This window comes from Cervus elaphus, chromosome 4 (genome assembly GCF_910594005.1).
Source record: "Cervus elaphus chromosome 4, mCerEla1.1, whole genome shotgun sequence".
NCBI classification, from domain to species: domain Eukaryota; kingdom Metazoa; phylum Chordata; class Mammalia; order Artiodactyla; family Cervidae; genus Cervus; species Cervus elaphus.
Window position 1 is genome coordinate 27,064,598 of NC_057818.1, and position 19,628 is coordinate 27,084,225.

Here is a 19,628-nt window from a genome sequence, read left to right on the forward strand (position 1 = left end):
CTTAAAGTAATGAAAGAGAATAACCTACAACCTAGATTACTGTACCCAGCAAGGATCTCATTCAGATATGAAGGAGAATTCAAAAGCTTTACAGACAAGCAAAAGCTGAGAGAATTCAGCACCACCAAACCAGCTCTTCAACAAATGCTAAAGGATCTTCTCTAGACAGGAAATGCAGAAATGTTGTATAAACGTGAACCCAAAACAACAAAGTAAATGGCAACGGGACCACACCTATCAATAATTACCTTAAATGTAAATGGGTTGAATGCCCCAACCAAAAGACAAAGACTGGCTGAATGGATACAAAAACAAGACCCCTATATATACTGTCTACAAGAGACCCACCTCAAAACAAGAGACACATACAGACTAAAAGTGAAGGGCTGGAAAAAATATTTCACGCAAACGGAGAACAAAAGAAAGCAGGAGTCGCGATACTCATATCAGATAAAATAGACTTTCAAATAAAGGATGTGAAAAGAGACAAAGAAGGACACTACATAATGATCAAAGGATCAATCCAAGAAGATATAATAATTATAAATATATATGCACCCAACATAGGAGCACCGCAATAGGTAAGGCAAACGCTAACGAGTATGAAAGGGGAAATTAATAGTAACACAATAATAGTGAGAGACTTTAATACCCCACTCACAACTATGGATAGATCAACTAAACAGAAAATTAACAAGGAAACACAAACTTTAAAAGACACAATGCAAAAACAAACAAACCAAAAAAAAGACACAATGGACCAGCTAGACCTAATTGATATCTATAGGACATTTCACCCCAAAACAATCAATTTCACCTTTTTCTCAAGTGCACATGGAACCTTCTCCAGAATAGATCACATCCTGGGCCATAAATCTAGCCTTGGAAAATTCAAAAAAATTGAAATCATTCCAGTCATCTTTTCTGACCACAGTGCAGTAAGATTAGATCTCAATTACAGGAAAAAAAATTGTTAAAAATTCAAACATATGGAGGCTAAATAACACGCTTCTGAATAACCAACATATCATAGAAGTAATCAAAAAAGAAATCAAAATATGCATAGAAATGAATGAAAATGAAAACACAACAACCCAAAACCTATGGGACACTGTAAAAGCAGTGCTAAGGGGAAGGTTCATAGCATTACAGGCTTACATCAAGAAACAAGAAAAAAGTCAAATAAATAACCTAACTCTACACCTAAAGCAATTAGAGAAGGAAGAAATGAAGAACCCCAGGGTTAGTAGAAGGAAAGAAATCTTAAAAATTAGGGCAGAAATAAATGCAAAAGAAACTAAAGAGACCATAGCAAAAATCAACAAAGCTAAAAGCTGGTTTTTTGAAAAAATAAACAAAATTGACAAACCATTAGCAAGACTCATTAAGAAACAAAGAGAGAAGAACCAAATTAACAAAATTAGAAATGAAAATGGAGAGATCACAACAGACAACACTGAAATACAAAGGATCATAAGAGACTATTATCAGCAACTATATGCCAATAAAATGGACAACTTGGAAGAAATGGACAAATTCTTAGAAAAGTATAACTTTCCAAAACTGAACCAGGAAGAAATAGAAGATCTTAACAGACCCATCACAAGCAAGGAAATCGAAACTGTAATCAGAAATCTTCCAGCAAACAAAAGCCTAGGACCAGATGGCTTCACAGCTGAATTCTACCAAAAATTTAGAGAAGAGCTAACACCTATCTTACTCAAACTCTTCCAGAAAATTGCAGAAGGTAAACTTCCAAACTCATTCTATGAGGCCACCATCACCCTAATTACAAAACCAGACAAAGATGCCACAAAAAAAGAAAACTACAGGCCAATATCACTGATGAACACAGATGCAAAAATCCTTAACAAAATTCTAGCAAACAGAATCCAACAGCATATTGAAAAAATCATACACCATGACCAAGTGGGCTTTATCCCAGGAATGCAAGGATTCTTTAATATCCACAAATCAATCAATGTAATACACCACATTAACAAATTGAAAGATAAAAACCATATGATTATCTCAATAGATGCAGAGAAAGCCTTTGACAAAATTCAACACCCATTTATGATTAAAACTCTCCAGAAAGCAGGAATAGAAGGAACATACCTCAACATAATAAAAGCTATATATGACAAACCCACAGCAAGCATTACCCTCAATGGTGAAAAATTGAAAGCATTTCCCCTGAAATCAGGAACAAGACAAGGGTGCCCACTCTCACCACTACTATTCAACATAGTTTTGGAAGTTTTGGCCACAGCAATCAGGGCAGAATAAGAAGTAAAAGGAATCCAGATAGGAAAAGAAGAAGTGAAACTCTCGCTGTTTGCAGATGACATGATCCTCTACATAGAAAACCCTAAAGACTCTACCAGAAAATCACTAGAGCTAATCAACGAATATAGTAAAGTTTCAGGATATAAAACTAACACACAGAAATCCCTTGCATTCCTATACACTAACAATGAGAAAACAGAAAGAGAAATTAAGGAAACAATACCATTCACCATTGCAACAAAAAGAATAAAATACTTAGGAGTACATCTACCCAAAGAAACAAAAGACCTATACATAGAAAACTATAAAACACTGATGAAAGAAATCAAAGAGGACACAAACAGATGGAGAAATATACCTTGTTCATGGATTGGAAGAATCTATATTGTCAAAATGGCTATACTACCCAAAGCAATCTATAAATTCAATGCAATCCCTATCAAGCTACCAATGGTATTTTTCCCAGAACTAGAACAAATAATTTCACAATTTGTATGGAAATACAAAAAACCTCGAATAGCCAAAGTAATCTTGAGAAAGAAGAATGGAACTGGAGGAATCAACCTGCCTGACTTCAGACTCTACTACAAAGCCACAGTCATCAAGACAGTATGGTACTGGCACAAAGACAGAAATATAGATCAATGGAACAGAATAGAAAGCCCAGAGATAAATCCACGAACCTATGGACACCTTATCTTCGACAAAGGAGGCAAGGATATACAATGGAGAAAAGACAACCTCTTTAACAAGTGGTGCTGGGAAAACTGGTCAACCACTTGTAAAAGAATGAAACTAGAACACTTTCTAACACAATACACAAAAATAAACTCAAAATGGATTAAAGATCTAAATGTAAGAACAGAAACTATAAAACTTCTAGAGGAGAACATAGGCAAAACACTCTCCGACATAAATCACAGCAGGATCCTCTATGACCCACCTCCCAGAATATTGGAAATAAAAGCAAAAATAAACAAATGGGATCTAATGAAACTTAAAAGCTTTTACACAACAAAGGAAACTATAAGTAAGGTGAAAAGACAGCCCTCAGATTGGGAGAAAATAATAGCAAATGAAGCAACAGACAAAGGATTAATCTCAAAAATATACAAGCCACTCCTGAAGCTCAATTCCAGAAAAATAAATGACCCAATCAAAAAATGGTCCAAAGAACTAAACAGACATTTCTCCAAAGAAGACATACAGATGGCTAACAAACACATGAAAAGATGCTCAACATCACTCATTATCAGAGAAATGCAAATCAAAACCACAATGAGGTACCATTACACACCAGTCAGGATGGCTGCTATCCAAAAGTCTACAAGCAATAAATGCTGGAGAGGGTGCGGAGAAAAGGGAACCCTCTTACACTGTTGGTGGGAATGCAAACTAGTACAGCCACTATGGAGAACAGTGTGGAGATTTCTTAAAAAACTGGAAATAGAACTGCCATACGACCCAGCAATACCACTTCTGGGCATACACACCAAGGAAACCAGATCTGAAAGAGACACGTGCACCCCAATGTTCATCACAGCACTGTTTATAATAGCCAGGACATGGAAGCAACCTAGATGCTCATCCGCAGACGAATGGATAAGGAAGCTGTGGTACATATACACCATGGAATATTACTCAGATGTTAAAAAGAATTCATTTGAATCAGTTCTAATGAGATGGATGAAACTGGAGCCCATTATACAGAGTGAAGTAAGCCAGAAAGATAAAGAACATTACAGCATACTAACACATATATATGGGATTTAGAAAGATGGTAATGATAACCCTATATGCAAAACAGAAAAAGAGACACAGATGTACAGAACAGACTTTTGGACTCTGTGGGAGAAGGCGAGGGTGGGATGTTTCAAGAGAACAGCATCGAAACACATATATTATCTATAGTGAAACAGATCACCAGCCCAGGTTGGATGCATGAGACAAGTGCTCGGGCCTGGTGCACTGGGAAGACCCAGAGGAATCGGGTGGAGAGGGAGGTGGGAGGGGGGATCGGGATGGGGAATACATGTAACTCCATGGCTGATTCATGTCAATGTATGACAAAACCCACTGCAATATTGTAAAGTAATTAGCCTCCAACCAATAAAAATAAATGAAAAAAAAAAATGATGACTTGGGACCAAGGGCTAATGTGGTTTTTGTGGTTAGAATTAGATCCAGCCTCCTAACAGCCTCAACCCACACCATGGACCACTGTCACCGAGGGGCTGACAGAGGATGCTCTTTAGCATCTGCTGCCCAGAAAACCTTGATCCCCTATCCTCTACCCAAAGGGGAAAGTCCCAGCCTCTGAGGTGGGTAAGGAGATGGGGCCCAGTTGGTTTGGAGACAGCAGCCTGGGAGAAGGAATCAGCCAGCAAACATGTTGTCACAGCAGTTCCCAAGGGCCGAGTGCCAGGCATGGGGTCAAGCACTTAGCACACACAGTGTCCCACCAAATCCTCACCCAAATGAGCCCAGCTGCGATCGATCCCATTTGAGCTTAGTAATCAGAGGCTCAGAGAGGTCAGATTGCCTGGCCAAGGTCACACAGCATGTACCAGGTGAATCTGGATAGAAGATGGGCATATCTGACCCCAGTGCCAAGTCCTTCATACTCTACTGCTGGTCTCTGAGTGTCTGCACAGCCCCAGGTGATGTGGATGAGTGAGGTGAGTGTCTGGAGGATTAAAGCACCCAACTCATTTTCTTTCTCTTCATTGTATACATATTTCCATTGTGAGGGGCCTAAGTTGTCAGACTCTATCCTGCCCAGGAAGAAACAGATTTTCTTAATGAAAAGGGCATATTATGACTTTCACAGGGCTTGGCACATCAGCCTTCATGGGCCCCTTCCTTCATAAATATGGTTTTGTTTTTTTTTTTAAGTATCAAATTTATTTCAATATCTAGTTTCATTTTTAAATTAAACATAAATATGTTTTTAAAATTCTATTTTGTGGACTTCCCTGGTGGTTCAGTGGCTGAGACTCTGTACTTCCAATGTGGGGGGGCCAGGTTCAAACCCTTGTCAGGGAACAAGATCCCATGTGCTGTGACTAAGACCTCCTGCAGTCAAATAAATAAATATTTACAATTCTATTTTGTGACTGCATTCATATGAAGATTAACATGTTAATACTATATTTAAAATATTCTCTTCCATCTTAAAGTTCATTTGTTGGGTCTGCTTTTGTTTTTTTTGTTTGTTTTTGCGGGGGGGGGGGGGGCAGTGCTTTCTTTTTTTTTTTTTTTTTCCCATTTGTTTTTATTAGTTGGGTCTACTTTTGAAAGAAATTAAAATGTTCTTTGCATGCTAAGTCGCTTCAGTTGTGTCTGCACTTCCTGACCCCATGGACTGTAGCCCGCCAGGCTCCCCTGTCCTTGGGATTCTCCAGGCAAGAATACTGGGGTGGGTTGGTACGCCCTCCTCCAGGGGATCTTCCCGCCTCAGGGATCAAAGCTGTATCTCTTACATCTCCTGCTCTGGCAGGCGGGCTCTTTACCACTAGCACCACTTGGGAATCCCATGTTCTTGGAGGGCTTCTAAAAGCATTACAGAAACCATGCCCTCAAGCCTAACAGAGAAGGCCCTGCCCAGGCAGGGGATTGGCTGGTGCTGCAAGCAGCTGACCTGACTCCCCTTCCCTGAAACAGATGCGGTGGCCTCCTCGTTTCTCAGGGCACCGAGGCCCAGGAAATGAACTTCCCACAGTCCCAGTCGGAGACTTCCTGGGGTCTTGCTCATTCTAGAATCAGGTATGGAAAGTAAGTCCCTGGGAAGCCTCCATTTGCTTATCTGTCAAATGGGTAGGACTTGTTCAGCCTCTACCATACAGCCTGGCCTTTTTTTTTTTTTGCCACACTGCTTGGGATGTGGGCTCTTAGTTCCCTGACCAGAGATCAGACCCATAACCCTGCATTGGAAGCACAGAGTCCTAATCACTGGATTGCCAGAGAAGTCCCAGCCTGGCTTATTTGAGTGAGGTTAGAAGTGCCAGTGAGAAGCTAAGAGAAAAGTCAAAAACCCTCCCCCTGTCCAGAGTCATCTGGATTCTCCATCTCTAAACATAGGTAAGTTGAACCGTTTCTTGTCTGCAGTACCAGATGTCTGCTTAGGAGCCCAGCCTGACCTGGGACACAATCCCAGCTCTGCGCTCGCTGCCATGGCACCCTGGACGTGTGGGTTGCTATCTCTGGGCCTCAGTTCTCTCATCTGTTAAATGGGATTAGCAGAAGGAGCCCTGGCACAGCATGTGGCAGAGAACACAAGTGCTCATCAAATGACAGCTATTATTAAGACTGTTCCTGTCGTAGTTATTATTAATCCCAGAGGAGGCGGTGAACTATGAATCACCTACGGAGATGGAAGAACATCTTACACAAACATCTCCAGCTATGGAGACACCATAACAGGCCCTACGGTGGCCCTGTCAGCCTCACCAGGGGCTGTTTGGGGAGCCATGTACCCAAAAATCTTATTGCCCCTGATTGGGAGTATTCCCACTGCCTGCGAAGGCCCCCTCCTGACCTGCCCAGAAGCAGCAGGCCATGAACTTCTGGAAAGCTCCCAAATTCCTAGGATTTGCAAACAGAGGCTCAGACAGACTGCCTGAGGCAGGGAACGCAGAGGTCCCAGCTCTCTGAGTTAAAGATGTGGGAAGTAGCAGCTACAGCCTCTGGCAAGAGTTTACCAGTCCACTGCTCCTCCCTCAAGTCACAAAGCAGGCCGTGTCCCCAGCTTAAGGGCCTCACTGTAGACTCTTCGCCCAGCATCCCTCAACCCCAAAAGAATGAAGGAGGGGAGCCCTTAGGGAGAATCGGGCACCTACTTGGGTCTTGCTGTCTTTGCCAACAGGAACGCCCATGATGCAGGAGCTCAGCTGGGGGCAATGACATTCATCCCAAGCCCCGGGTCGGTGCGTGCCAGTGGAGAATTGGGGAGCCCCGGCCTAGCCCCGAGTCTGCAATGCAAACTCCAGAGCCAGTGTGACCTGAGTGGTGGATGAGCCTCCAATCCTTCCTGCTTCTAATCAGATTGAGGGGATGTGCAGGGAACTCTGTAGAAACGCCCCCAGGGAGACCAGGTGGGGACCAAAAGGCTGTGGTTGCTAGGAAAAGCCGAGCTGTTGCCAGCAGAGATCAGGTCGCTAGGCGACCATCTGCCCGTTACCAGGGCCTGTGCGTCATCAGTAACCCCTGTGTCTCCACAGAGCTGGCAAGAGCATCCTTCCCCAGCCGGCGACAGCCCAGCCGCCTGTCCCACGCCTGACACCCTCTGGCATTGTGCCTGGGATCAGCCACTCTGTCATCACAAGACCCTTGTCCCTACTTGGGCCCTAAGCCCCAAAGTTCCCTGAGTTTGAAGTTCTGGGCAAATATGTGTGTGATCAGGTACGTGCCTGGCAGTGTTTGCAGGTAATTGTATGCGTGTGCTTGTGTATAGTGTGGATCCACGCAGGTGAGTGCACCTGTGCCTGTGTTACTTGTGCATGTCTGCAGGCTGTGTGGGTGTAAGTGCCCTGACAACACGTAAGTGTGCACATAACCCAGCACGTCTGTGTCTGTGTGCAGGTGTGTATGCACAGCACAGATATGTGTGGAGAGCCCATGTGTATTAGGCAGAGAACTTATGTGTAGTTAGTACGTGTGCCTGGGTGCATCGGCTCCCTGGCCTTCAAGTGATGTTTTAGTTTAAGAGCCATGGCATATAAAGGGATGTGTAGGCCTGTGTGTTGGGATGAGGATTTGATGGCAGAACAGCTCAGAGCTCTGCACTATACCCAGAGGCAAGTGGAAAGAAGAGAGCAGATAGGGCTGTACTAGTGAAGACCCAGGCAGCACCTAAGGTCTTCACTTAGGGAGGGGCACTCACCGGATAGTGAGAGCATCCTGGCTCTGGTGGGGGGGGGGGGGGCCTAGAGGGAAGAATTAGGACCAGGTTACAGAAGCCAAAAGGAAGCACTCTTAGTTTTGGCAGAAGAAATAATTTCCTAAGTCAGAGGTATGTGTGGATGGAATGGATAGCCTTTGAGAGGTTGTGAGCTCCCCATTATTGGAGGCAAGCAAGTAGTTATGTGGCCTCCTGCTAAGGACAGAAAGATTATATGTGAACCGGGCAAGCGTGGACTCAAAGCAGATGAGACTAAGCAGGCTTCTAGCTCCCAAATCCTATGTGGTCTCATGATTTAACTGTTTCCTGACTGAGACTAAAAGTGACCCTTAGTAGAGATGAAAAGGTTGGTGGTTTTTGATGGACCACATACTCCACACCTACTGCATCTGTTCTTAGCCGGCCCTCTGACCACTCAGCAGGGGCTATTATCCCCACTGCCAGACCTCCCATTTTACAGATGTAGAGGCAGAAGATCTATGTCCACCTGCTGCTCACCCAGGTCACTCTGGTGAGAGAAGCAAAGCTTGGGTTCCTAACACTTGCAGTGCTATCTTGCCTTAGGCCATGGCCAAAGGGACAGGGAGGTAGGGTGTGGGCCAAGGGGTACCACAGAGGGCAAAACGACAGGGACAGGGAATAATGCCAGGGGGGTGAATCAAGGGGAAAGACTACATCACCCGGTCTGATCAAGGGGAGAGATTAAATCACCCAGCCACCTCAATGCTCCTCCTGCTTCAATCTCTGCACAATGCAGCTGCCAGCCTGTGTCACTCCCCTGCTCACAAACCTTCCATGGCTCCCTGTTGCTCCCAGGAAGTTAAGTTCAAGGCCTTCACAATCTGGCACCTCTGAAGGATCATCTCCCCCCACTTCAAGTTACACTGTCACTCTTCCTGGGCCACGCAGGCTACTCGTGAGGCCGCAGTTCACTTCCACCTCCTTGAAACACTTTCCAACTGGGCCTCCAGGTCCCACACTCTTCTCATCTCCCTCTCCTCCTCCTTGGTCCTTTCTGGTTCCTCCTGAACTCCGATCTGGCCTTTGGGTCTCTCCTTCATCCATACTCACTCCCCGGGCACCTCCTCTAGCCCCACTTTCAATTCCATCTACAAGACCAGACACCTACCTTTACATCTCCGGTCCAGCCTCTTAACCCCGAACCCCACTCAGGCATCCAGCCATCTGCGCATCACCTCCATGTACATCCATCTCTCCAACTGCCCTTCTGTCTGGCTCGCATGGTTCAGGATCCTCTCCCCCAAACCCCCTTCTTGTGGAGGTGCATTCTACATTTGTTTGCACATATAGGGGTGGGTGGGGTGGGGGTGGTTGTTGAGTGTTGGGTATTGTGAATCCCAAGGTCATTAGGAGCCCAGTGGGTGTCTCCCAGCAGTCCCCTAGCCTCTCTGATCAGTGCTCAGCGGTACAGAACACAGCACAGAACAAAGGGAGGCGCTCCCGTGAGAGGCAGAAAGCATTCCCACCCCAAAAGCCATGGCAGCGCTTCCCTGGGTCATCCCTAAGCCAGGCGCACTAGTGTCTTACTCCTGCTCCTCCTCTTCGTCTTCCTCCTCCTCTCTGCCTTCCACCTCCTCTTTCTCTCTGCCTTCTTCTTCCTCTTTCTCTCCACCTTCTTCTTCCTCTTTCTCTCTGCCTTCCTCCTCCTCTTTTTCTTCGCCTTCTTCCTCCTCTTTCTCTCTGCCTTCCTCTTCTTCCTCCTCTCCGTCTTCCTTCTCTTCCTCCTCCTCTTCTTTTTCCTCTTGAATCCGAGGCAGCTCCCTGAGTTGAGGTCAGAGGCAAGAGGTGAGGTCACTTTTAGCTGCACCCCAAGTCCACTTCCTACCCCAGTTCTCAGCAGGATGTCCTATAACCCCAAGACTGCACATGGGGAGCCCTGGCCTCTCTCTAGCAATGAAGGCTCCCTCCCTGCATGAGAGGCCTGTCCTGGCCCCCAACCGCCCTGGTGCCGACCTTAGGTCACCCCTCACCCTCCCTGGTCCTCAGTTTCCCCATCTTTGCAATATAGGTCATGGACCTGTGGACCTGAGGCCTCCTGACTTGAGCGGCTAAGACTCCAAAGGGACTGAATGGAGAAGCTTCTGTCCTTGCGCAGGGTGACCTGGCCATCACTACCATGGTTACACACTCCCTTCCTCGATGACCCTGCAACTCCCTTCTGGAAATGTATCCTGCAGATATACACACGTGCACATTCAGGGACATGTAACAAGAGTGCCTGTGGCAGAATTATTTAAAATAATAAAAATGGCCATTAATAGTGGACAAGTTAAGTACAGTATGGCATATCCATACAATGAAATTCTATGTAGTTGTTGAAAAAAATGAGTATGATCTCCATGTACTCAATGTGGAAAGATCTCAAAGTACAATGTTGAACGAATGTAATAAGGTCGATGGATGTGATACGCTATCTTTTGTGTAAAAAATGAAGGGAATCCACAATCACATATGCTCAGATAGGCCCTGGAAAGTTACAGAAGAACCTTGGCAGCTATTGTGCCCAGGCGGAGAAAGATGTGTATCTGGTGGGAAGGAGAAGGAGGAGAAGGTAGGCTTGGTCCCTGCTCTCTGCCCTTTTGTACCTTGGGGATTCCATACCATATGCCTGTTATCTTCCCAGACAATCTTTTTTTCAGGGCCTTCTCTGGCTCCCACCTGGGCATCTGCTCCACCACCTCGCCCTTCTCTTCATCAGCTGGAGCTGCCTCTGAGATCCGCGAGCCGGTGCTGATGCTGCCCTCCTGGTGTTCATCTTCCTCCCAGTGAGAGTCAACCTCTTCTAGGATGAGATCCGACTCCTCTTGCTCTCCAGGGAGGATGCTGACTACAGGGGACACAGGGTATGGGGGAGAGTGGGCCTGGGCCTCTGAGTTCCAGGGACCACACAGGGAGCCTTGCTCATCACCAGCCACGCGCCAGTTCTCAGCCAAGCAGTGGAAACAGCATGCTATCACCGGGACTATTGACAACCAGGCCAGTGCTAAAGTGGTGGGCTGAAGCCCATGATAATTCACCCTGTCTCCTTCCATTACCTCCCCCTCTCTTTTTCCTTTTGAGACAAGGCTTCTCTGGCAGCTCGGATGGTAAAGAATCTGCCTGCAGTGCAGGAGACCCAGGTTCGATCCTTGGGTCAGGAAGATCTCACCTGGAGAAGGGAAGGGCAACCCACTCCAGTATTCTTGCCTGGAGAATCTCATGGAATGAGGAACCTGGCGGGCTACAGTCCATTGGGTCACAAAGAGTGGGACACAACCGAACAACTGACGCTCACTTTTCAATTACAGTTAGTTTTTGTTTCTCAGCAGGGCCTCCCTCTTGGAGGTCTGTACAGAAACGATGCTTCCAAACACAGCGTCGCAGGTGACCCATGAGACCCATGCTCAAACTCCACCTGCTGTATCCAGGAGCAATGGCCTGGAATGCCCCGAGGGTTAGAGAGAGAGCTTGTTCACCACCTGTTCTCCAGATGCCACCCCCACTGACAGCATACATTGTGCCCATAATCTCAGAACCTGCCTCTGGGAGTCTAGAAAGACTTTCTCTTGGCCTGGAGGCTCCACCTCCAAGGGAACTTGACTTTCTCATGGAAGTGGTCTCACTTTCAACATTTCTCTGTGGACTCTGGTCCCTGGCAAAGAAAGTGGGGCTGTGAGCATGGCAGAAGAGGGTGCAAGGGAGGTTCATCGGGAGCTTGAGCCCACCCCCCAGATAGGAGAAAGATTACCTGGCAGCAGGTGGTTCCCAAAAGCTCCAGGGATCTTGGTGGGCCTGAAGCCAGGTGTGAATTACTAATGGTGACTTTAAGTAGAAGCTGGCCTCAAGTCTTCTCCTTTGACTCTGGGAGTTATTGTTCATAGTGTAGAATAATAACAATAGTACCAGCTACACTTATTGAGCATTTACTATGTGCCAGGCCCTGTACTAAGTGACTTACACGGATTAACTCAATTAACCCTCACATCAACCTTTTGAAGTGGGAATAACTATTATCCCCGTTTTATTTTCCCTCTTTTATGTTTTATTCCCCATTTTACAGATGAGCAAACTGAGACGCAGGTTAAGGCTTTCTTTTAGGGTGTTTCCCTCATGCCAGGCTCAGAGGCATTCTGCCTTCCAAGAGTTCTCCCTCCCCACGCCTGCCTCCTGTCTTCCAGGTACGGATGTTATCCTGCCTCACAGAGGAGGCGCCCGTGTGCCCTCCAAGGAAGCATCCCACCACATCGTGGGCTACAGTCCTGTCTCCCCTATCCCTCTAAGCACCCTGGATTTTGGCCAGGGAAGATCCTCCAACTGTGGCCCTGAATCCAGTGGTGGGACATACAGGTCACAGGCGCTTGCTTCTATGCTGTCACCCAGCCTTGGTGTGGGGTCTTCGTCTGGACCACCCCTTGGGGGTGCAAGTTCTGCTTGACACCCAGCGGCCACCCAGGGGCCAGAATATCCCCTGACCTGTGAGCTCATGAGCCTTCACAGCAACCCTGCAGGGTAAGAACAGTCCTCTCCCGATGTTATAGACCAGAGAGGCTGAGTGACTTGTCCAAGGCCACACAGGATGCCAGAGGCAGTGCCAGGTCCCCTGACTCATCTCCTAGGTGCTATCCTAGGTGACAAGCGTGCCCCAGAAGCACCTCCCCGGCACTGGCAGGCACTCCATGACAGGCGGTGGATGCCATCCTTGCTCACATCCCTGCTTTCCCTCTCGCTAACCCTTTCTTTACAGGTACTAATTAGTGAGTAGGCATTTTATAAGCATTTCCTCCTTTCATCTCTGTGCCAGGCCTGTCCCCATTTTATAGCCAAAGAAGAGGATGGTGCCTGAGATCACCAGTCAGAAAGGGCAGGCAGGGGGAACCGATCCTGGGGCGGGGCCCTCCTGTCCCTGGAGCTGTTTATGGGACCCTCTCTGCAGGTATCTGACTCTCAGCTCTTCCGGCTTTTCCAGGGTCCATCCAGGCGCCCAGGTCACAGATGCGGCCAAGAGGCACTATGGATGCTCAAACTAACATGGAAACTGCTGCTCCATCCGGGGCTTAAACTTCACCCTGGAGTGCCTCAGGGCACACCCCTTCCTGCGCAGTATCCTCCCAGCCTAGGGCGGTCTTCAGGGCAGCCAAATGGGGTTCTAACTCCAGTAGCAGCAGGTTGATAGCCCCATACAGGGAGGGAGCTGCTGCTTCTAGGACCAGCCGAGAGGGAGCCAGGGGCACGGACTCTAGGCCAAGGCCTCTTCCCAGTCCCTGGTTTGCTGGCAAAGCCCTGGCCTGGCCTTAAAACCCCCATCCTCCCTGGCAGGCCTGGGTCATGACACCCGCTCCCTCTGTCTCTCACTGGCCCAGACCCGCATCTTCTAGCCCCTGAAGCACTAACTCCTCACTAACTGGGTATTTCTCAAAGTGTGGTCCTTCTCCACTATACCATCATCAGAATCATCTGAGCAAGTGGGTGCTTCTTCAAAGTGAAGATTATCAGGCTCCCACACTCTTTAAATTGGAAGGTCTGGGGGTGGGACATTCTTCATAGCCACCCCCAGATGTAACCTGAAGTTCAAGAACCCCTGCTTCAGTGGCCTTCTCTGCCCCTGATGTGTGCTTAGCCTCAGAGTCATCTCTGCGAAGTCACCGCCCTGCTCAACCACCTGCAACGGCTCCCCGTCGCCTAGAGCCTAGTCCCCTGACATCAGGCCCGACTTTTCCAGTTTTACCTTCTGCATTAAGGGCTCTGGGCTCCAGATTAGCTGAAGTGCCCAGCCCTCTCCCGGTACACTCTCACCGCCAAGCATATGTTCACCCTGTTCCCTCTACCAGCTTGCCCTCCCCTCGCTGCCAGTCTGAGACCTCAGGGGTCTCAAAACTCAAAGGCCTGTGTAGCTGGGGAGATGAGAGTGGAGGGTACCACCTGCTCTCAGGTGGCAGCTGCCACTCAGACAGTCCCCAACGCACAGCATGGGACCATGACAGCCCGATCTTCCCAGTTATCAAGAGAAGCCAGGTTTTTCTATGCCAAGTCACCTGATTTTTCAATGTTGACAACTAATGCCAATGTTTAAAATCCTCCTTGCCCCAAACAAAGACATCTTGTGGGTCAGCTGGGACCCAGGGCAACTGGCTCAGGACCCCTGGCTGACTCCTTCCGACAACCCCAATATGCGGGCCATATTAATTCACCCACGTCTCAAACCTAAGTACTCCCTTTAGCCTTACCCGGAGCAGGAACATCATGCAATCACAGGTTTGATGTACTACCATATGCTTTTTAATGTCAGTTAAAGCATGTGATGTCATCCACTAGTGGTCCCCAAATTTTGGAGGGGGAGAACATGGCCAAGCCTAAGGAGATCCTCTTCTGGGAAAAACTGTGTCCCGTGGGGGCACTGTGTCAGGCACCGTCCTGAGAACTGTGTGGGTGTCCTTTCAAAGCCATGCCCGTAGGCATCCCTGCAGCCTTCTGGTGGGAGGTCCTCCCGCTGTCCAGCCTAAACCCTACAGGCTGCCAGGCTGGCCTTCCCTTTGCTTTGGTGGAAAAGGGCAGCCTTAGTCTCTGAGAGGCAGTTCTGGGACTGGCTCCCCATCACCCTGCCTGGGATTGGGGTGGGGGGGGAGCAGTAGGGGGTTCAAGGAGGGTGGGGAGTTCAGTGGCCACCTCATTCCCCTCCCCAGCAGGTCTTCTCTTCAGGGCACCCTTCTTTCCTTCCATCCATCTGTCCATGTGTCCATCTGCGCTCTCCCAGGCTCCCTTCCCTTTTGTTTCAGAGGCTTCCAGCTGCCACCACCCCTGAAACAAAGGAGAAGACAGAAGAGTGGGTGGCAGGGTGGACAGGCAGAGGGAGTGAATGAGCGAAAGGATGGGGGGGGAGCTGGGGGACCGGGCAGGGGAGGGGTCGCCCTTATCTGAACAGTGTTCGCCCCAAGAAACTATATCCCAGTCCTAACCCCTGTTACCTGTGAATGGAACCTTATTTGGAAATGAGTTTTTGCAGGTGTCACTAGTTAAAGATCTCAGGGTGAAGTGATGCTCGATTTAGAATGGGAGGGACCCAAACCCAATGACACCTCCTTATGGAAGACATGAGAGGGAGGTTTGGCGGACACAGAAAAGGCAGCGCTTGGAGGGCAGCTAGACGCCAAGGGGCATCAAGGATGGCCAGCAGTCACTGGAGCCAGGAGAGAGGTGCGGCACAGTGCCCACCTCAGAGTCCCAGGGCCGACCCTACCAACACTTTGATTTTATACTTCCAGCCTCCTGAACTGAGAGAGAATACATTTCTGCCATTTGAGGGTATCCATTTCTGGCCTTTGTTATGGCGACCCAAGGAAACTGACACACCCTGGTTTCATTCATGACCCACATGCTCCAGGCACACAGTGAAGTCCTGCCTGCAGCTGGCTTTCAGAGGAGCAGGGAGCAGGTTCGGGGTGGGCGGGGGTGGGGGGGTCCATCCTCAGATCTCTCAGTGGCCCCTTGGGGTGGAGGGGGTGGGTCTCTGTTCCAGGGAAGGGCTTCCGGTCCTCTAACCTTGGCCGGGCTGAGCAGCTGATGCTGGGCCCAGGGGATTCTAGTCACTGCTCCATGACAACTGCTCTGTGACCTTGGGCACATCTCTGCCCTTCTGCCCACCCCAATAGCCGTGGGCAGCCCTGCTCTGCACCCTTTAGGGTGGCCGTGAGCTCTAGACTGAGTGAAGCCTGCTCTGAGCCTCCCCTTCACGACACCACCACGATTATACAAACCCCATCGCCTCCCGTGCCTGAGCGCCACAGTCAGCCAGCCTGTGCCTGCCGCCCTGTGTTGGAGTGATCCTGTGTGCTAAGTCGCTTCAGACGTGTCCAACTCTGTGTGACCCCACGGACTGTAGCCCGCCAGCTCCTCTGTCCATGGGATCCTCCAGGCAAGAACACTGGAGTGGGTCATAAAGGCCACCATCGTGGCGCTGGGGCAGGCAGCTCTGGGACACCCAGGGCCCACATTCCGAGGGCCTGTGTCCAGGGTAAAAGAGGGCGACTGCCCTGGGCCTGAACTCTGCTCCGCTCACCTCCAGCTCTCATCACAGGTCTGGCACACAGCAGCCCTCTGTGAACATTTATGAACGAATGAATGGACGAATGAATGGATGTGTGGGTGCCCCATATGACACATGCCTTTCCAGAGGCCATGACATGAAGGAAGAGCAGATTTTGGATCTCAGCCCTCCCCTCCTGGCCCCAGTCCTCCTACAGGGCTGAGATAAAAAGCAATACATACTCCCCACAGGCAAGGGGATGCCTTCCCAGCTCAAGGTGTCCAGTACACCCAGAGAAAGCCCATCTCTCTCCTTTCACCCCATAACCAGGGACTCTGCTGAGCCAAACCTACTAGCCCAGGGGACCATGGGACACTCTCCCCAGGGCTTCGTCGCAGGAAGGGAGACTCATCTCAGAATTATTTTTTCTGGATAGAAGCTGGCAGGCAGGCCAGGTTCCTGCCTATGTGCCCATCCCCTCGGCTCCCTGGTCCCCAGGAGGGGGTCTCCAACCACCATCTGATTCTGGGCCAGGCTCTGGCTACCTGGCCAGGCTGACCTGAAGTGTGGCCTGCAGAGTGTGGGCTCTCCCAGATCCAGGTCTGGAGACTGGTTGCCCCAGCCATCCCCATGTCCTTGCCTGTCCCACGCACACTCAGACCAAACAACCCCCACAGAGATGCACACAAGGACCCACTAAGATGTCACTTACTGGTCTGCACGTCACATGTCACTGGGGCGTCAGACTCCTGTATGGGGAGAAACAGGGAAACACTTTCTGTGGGCTCCTCACCGGCCTTCCTGCTTCAGTCAGCCCTCCTGGCACACAGGGCTAAGAGGACCTCCTCATAGCGCCCAGGACACTCCCTCCCCCTCAGAGTGGCCTGCTGCTCTAGCCATTCCCCTACCAGCTCACCACTTGCCTGGTCCCACCTCAGCTCCCTTGCCCAGGTGAGCACCGGCCTTGGTTGCTCTCTCTCTGGTTCTCTATGCATGAAAACCCTCTCCCATCCTCCCCTGAGGGTTCTCTCAAGGCTCCATCTGCATGCAGGCCTCTCCCCGCCAGCCCATCCTCAGAGACCCCCACTCAGCCAGTACATCTTCACCCACTCATCATTCCTGCTGCTGGACACCCCCCTTTCCTCCTCTTGGGGAGCTCCAAAGCTGTTTCTTCCTCTGCTGCCCACAGAAGGTGTGTGAACATGGAGCCTGAGGGGTCAGCCGGCAGGGAAGCAGTCCTGAAGCTTCCTGTCCACCTTCCACTACAGGGGGACTACCACCCAGGCCTTCCATTCCAGGTGCTTAGATGAAAATGTCCAATTGTGTCCAAGCGAGAAAGGCCAGGTGGCAGGTTCTTGGAGAGGGAAAGGCAGGGTGCCCTTCTCACCCCTCCAACCCATGTGGGAGCTCTGGGTCATCAGAAATGCACATGGGGCCCACTGGCTTCCCACGAGCCCCACGTCTTCCTAGAACATTCTGGGCCTCTCTTGTCTCTGGGCCTTTGCGCATACTGACCTTCTGCCTAAAGGGCCCTTCCTACACCACCCCCTTCACTTTCACCCACCTTCTCCTTACTCCTCCTTCAGGTCTCAGCTTGCAGGCCACCTCTACTAGGAAGTCCTCTGTGATGCTCCTAAGAGGCTCCTCCTCTGCACCCCACATCCTCTCTGCTCTCCCCATGGAAGCACCTCCCCACTGACTGTGACCACCTGGCAGGCGGTCACCGTGCTCACAGTGACCAGAGTGTGTGTGTGTGTGGAACAGACATAAGCCATGCAGACAGGCAGGCTGGGGGGGCTGAGTTCCGGTTGCAGGCTCCCTTCATCCATCTGTGCCCTCCCCCACCAGGGACCATCTCACCCTTGTCTGAGCTCCCAGGACCCTCCCACCACCACTACCCAGGATCCCTACTCCCCCAGACAGCACCCACCTGCTCCCCACCCTTCCCACGGATCACTGGCTGTGGCAGGGCCATCTCTAGCCTGTGTAGGATCCAGGCCATCAACCTGCAAGAGGGAGAGAGAGAAGGGGCCATGTCCAGGCAGGAGAACTCACAGAAAGACTGAGGCCAGAGTCAGACCCCTCCCCAAGGCAGGTAGCAACCTGCCAGAAGATGGACCAGAACCCAAGTGCCCAGCCCTGAACACCACTGCCCCATCCCTGGCCTCCCCAGGTGAGCCTTTGGTGATTGTTCAGACCCCAGCAAGTAACTCAGTCCCCCGCTACCCTCCATCCCATCTCTAAGATTCATTTCCAGCCCCTCACACACTGCCAGGGTGGGAGCACTTAGCAGTACCTATCTTGATTTTATTTTTTTTGGCCACGTGGCATCAGGGATCTTAATTTCCCAACCAGAGATCGAACCCGTGTCCCCTGCATTGGAAGAGCGGAGTCTTAACTACTGGACCACCAGGAAAGTAGCTATCCTGATTTTAAATGTGTCTATCCTTTGAGCTAACAACTCCATTTCCTCTGATTCACTTGCATATGAACATGATGATGCCTGTAGAAGTATATTAACTGTCGCAAGAGTGGAAACCCACCTAAATGTCCACCGAATGGTTAAATAAAAGCTGGTACATGGGTATAATGAAGTAGTATACAGCCGCTGAAAGAGTGGAACTGACCTTTATGTGTAAAAACCACCTCTAAGATACATCTTTAGGTTAAAAAAAAAAAGTGAGATGAACTGGAATCTACTGCTAGAGTCTGCTAGAGTGTGCTGCTACCGGGTATGTATGTTTGAAGGAGAAATGTTCTCCGAGTTCATCTGCATGTCTGAATTGTGCAGAAGCAGGAGAAGCTGCCTGAGAAGGCAATGGCACCCCACTCCAGTACTCTTGCCTGGAAAATCCCATGGACGGAGGAGCCTGGTAGGCTGCAGTCCGTGGGGTTGCGAAGAGTCCAACATGACTGAGCGACTTCACTTTCACTTTTCACTTTTATGCATTGGAGAAGGAAATGGCAACCCACTACAGTGTTCTTGCCTGGAGAATCCCAGGGATGGGGTCACACAGAGTCGGACACGACTGAAGTGACTTAGCAGTAGCAGAAGAAGCTGCTGATGTGATTGCCCAGGGAGGGGCTGCAAACCCGTTGGAATTTTCTCCCAGGTGCATGTGTTACTTTTCTAATTCAAAACACTCGTTTTGGGCGGGGGGGGGGGGGGGGGGGGGGGGGCTGCGGTACTGGGCTGGGGCCAGGCACTGAGCCTGCTGCCTGTAGGAGCAGAGGTGTTTGAGGGGCTCACCTGGCAGAGTCCTGTGGGGGCGGCAGGGAGGAGTCTTGAATACTGGGCTGGGGCTCTGGGGTCGGTTCTTCCTCAGGCTCCGGGGGGCCAGGAGCGGGCAGGGAGGGGCTCTCCTGGACCTGCGGCTCGGGCTTGATCTCCGAGGCGGGTCCTGGGGCCTCTAAGTAACA

General features: G+C 49.7%; 1 protein-coding gene across 1 annotated transcript in view; it reads right to left on the minus strand.

Moving 5' to 3' along the window:
* The window catches only part of CNGB1 (cyclic nucleotide gated channel subunit beta 1), a 74,170-nt gene that overhangs the window by 49,184 nt on the left and 5,358 nt on the right, over nt 1-19,628 (minus strand). Inside the window, exons 9-13 of the mRNA XM_043897555.1 lie at nt 19,459-19,618; nt 18,139-18,214; nt 16,921-16,957; nt 10,868-11,036; nt 9,737-9,970 (exon numbers count right to left, since the gene is read on the minus strand). Of these exons, the coding sequence (XP_043753490.1) occupies nt 9,737-9,970; nt 10,868-11,036; nt 16,921-16,957; nt 18,139-18,214; nt 19,459-19,618 (676 nt within the window). The remainder of the gene's footprint in view (nt 1-9,736; nt 9,971-10,867; nt 11,037-16,920; nt 16,958-18,138; nt 18,215-19,458; nt 19,619-19,628) is intronic.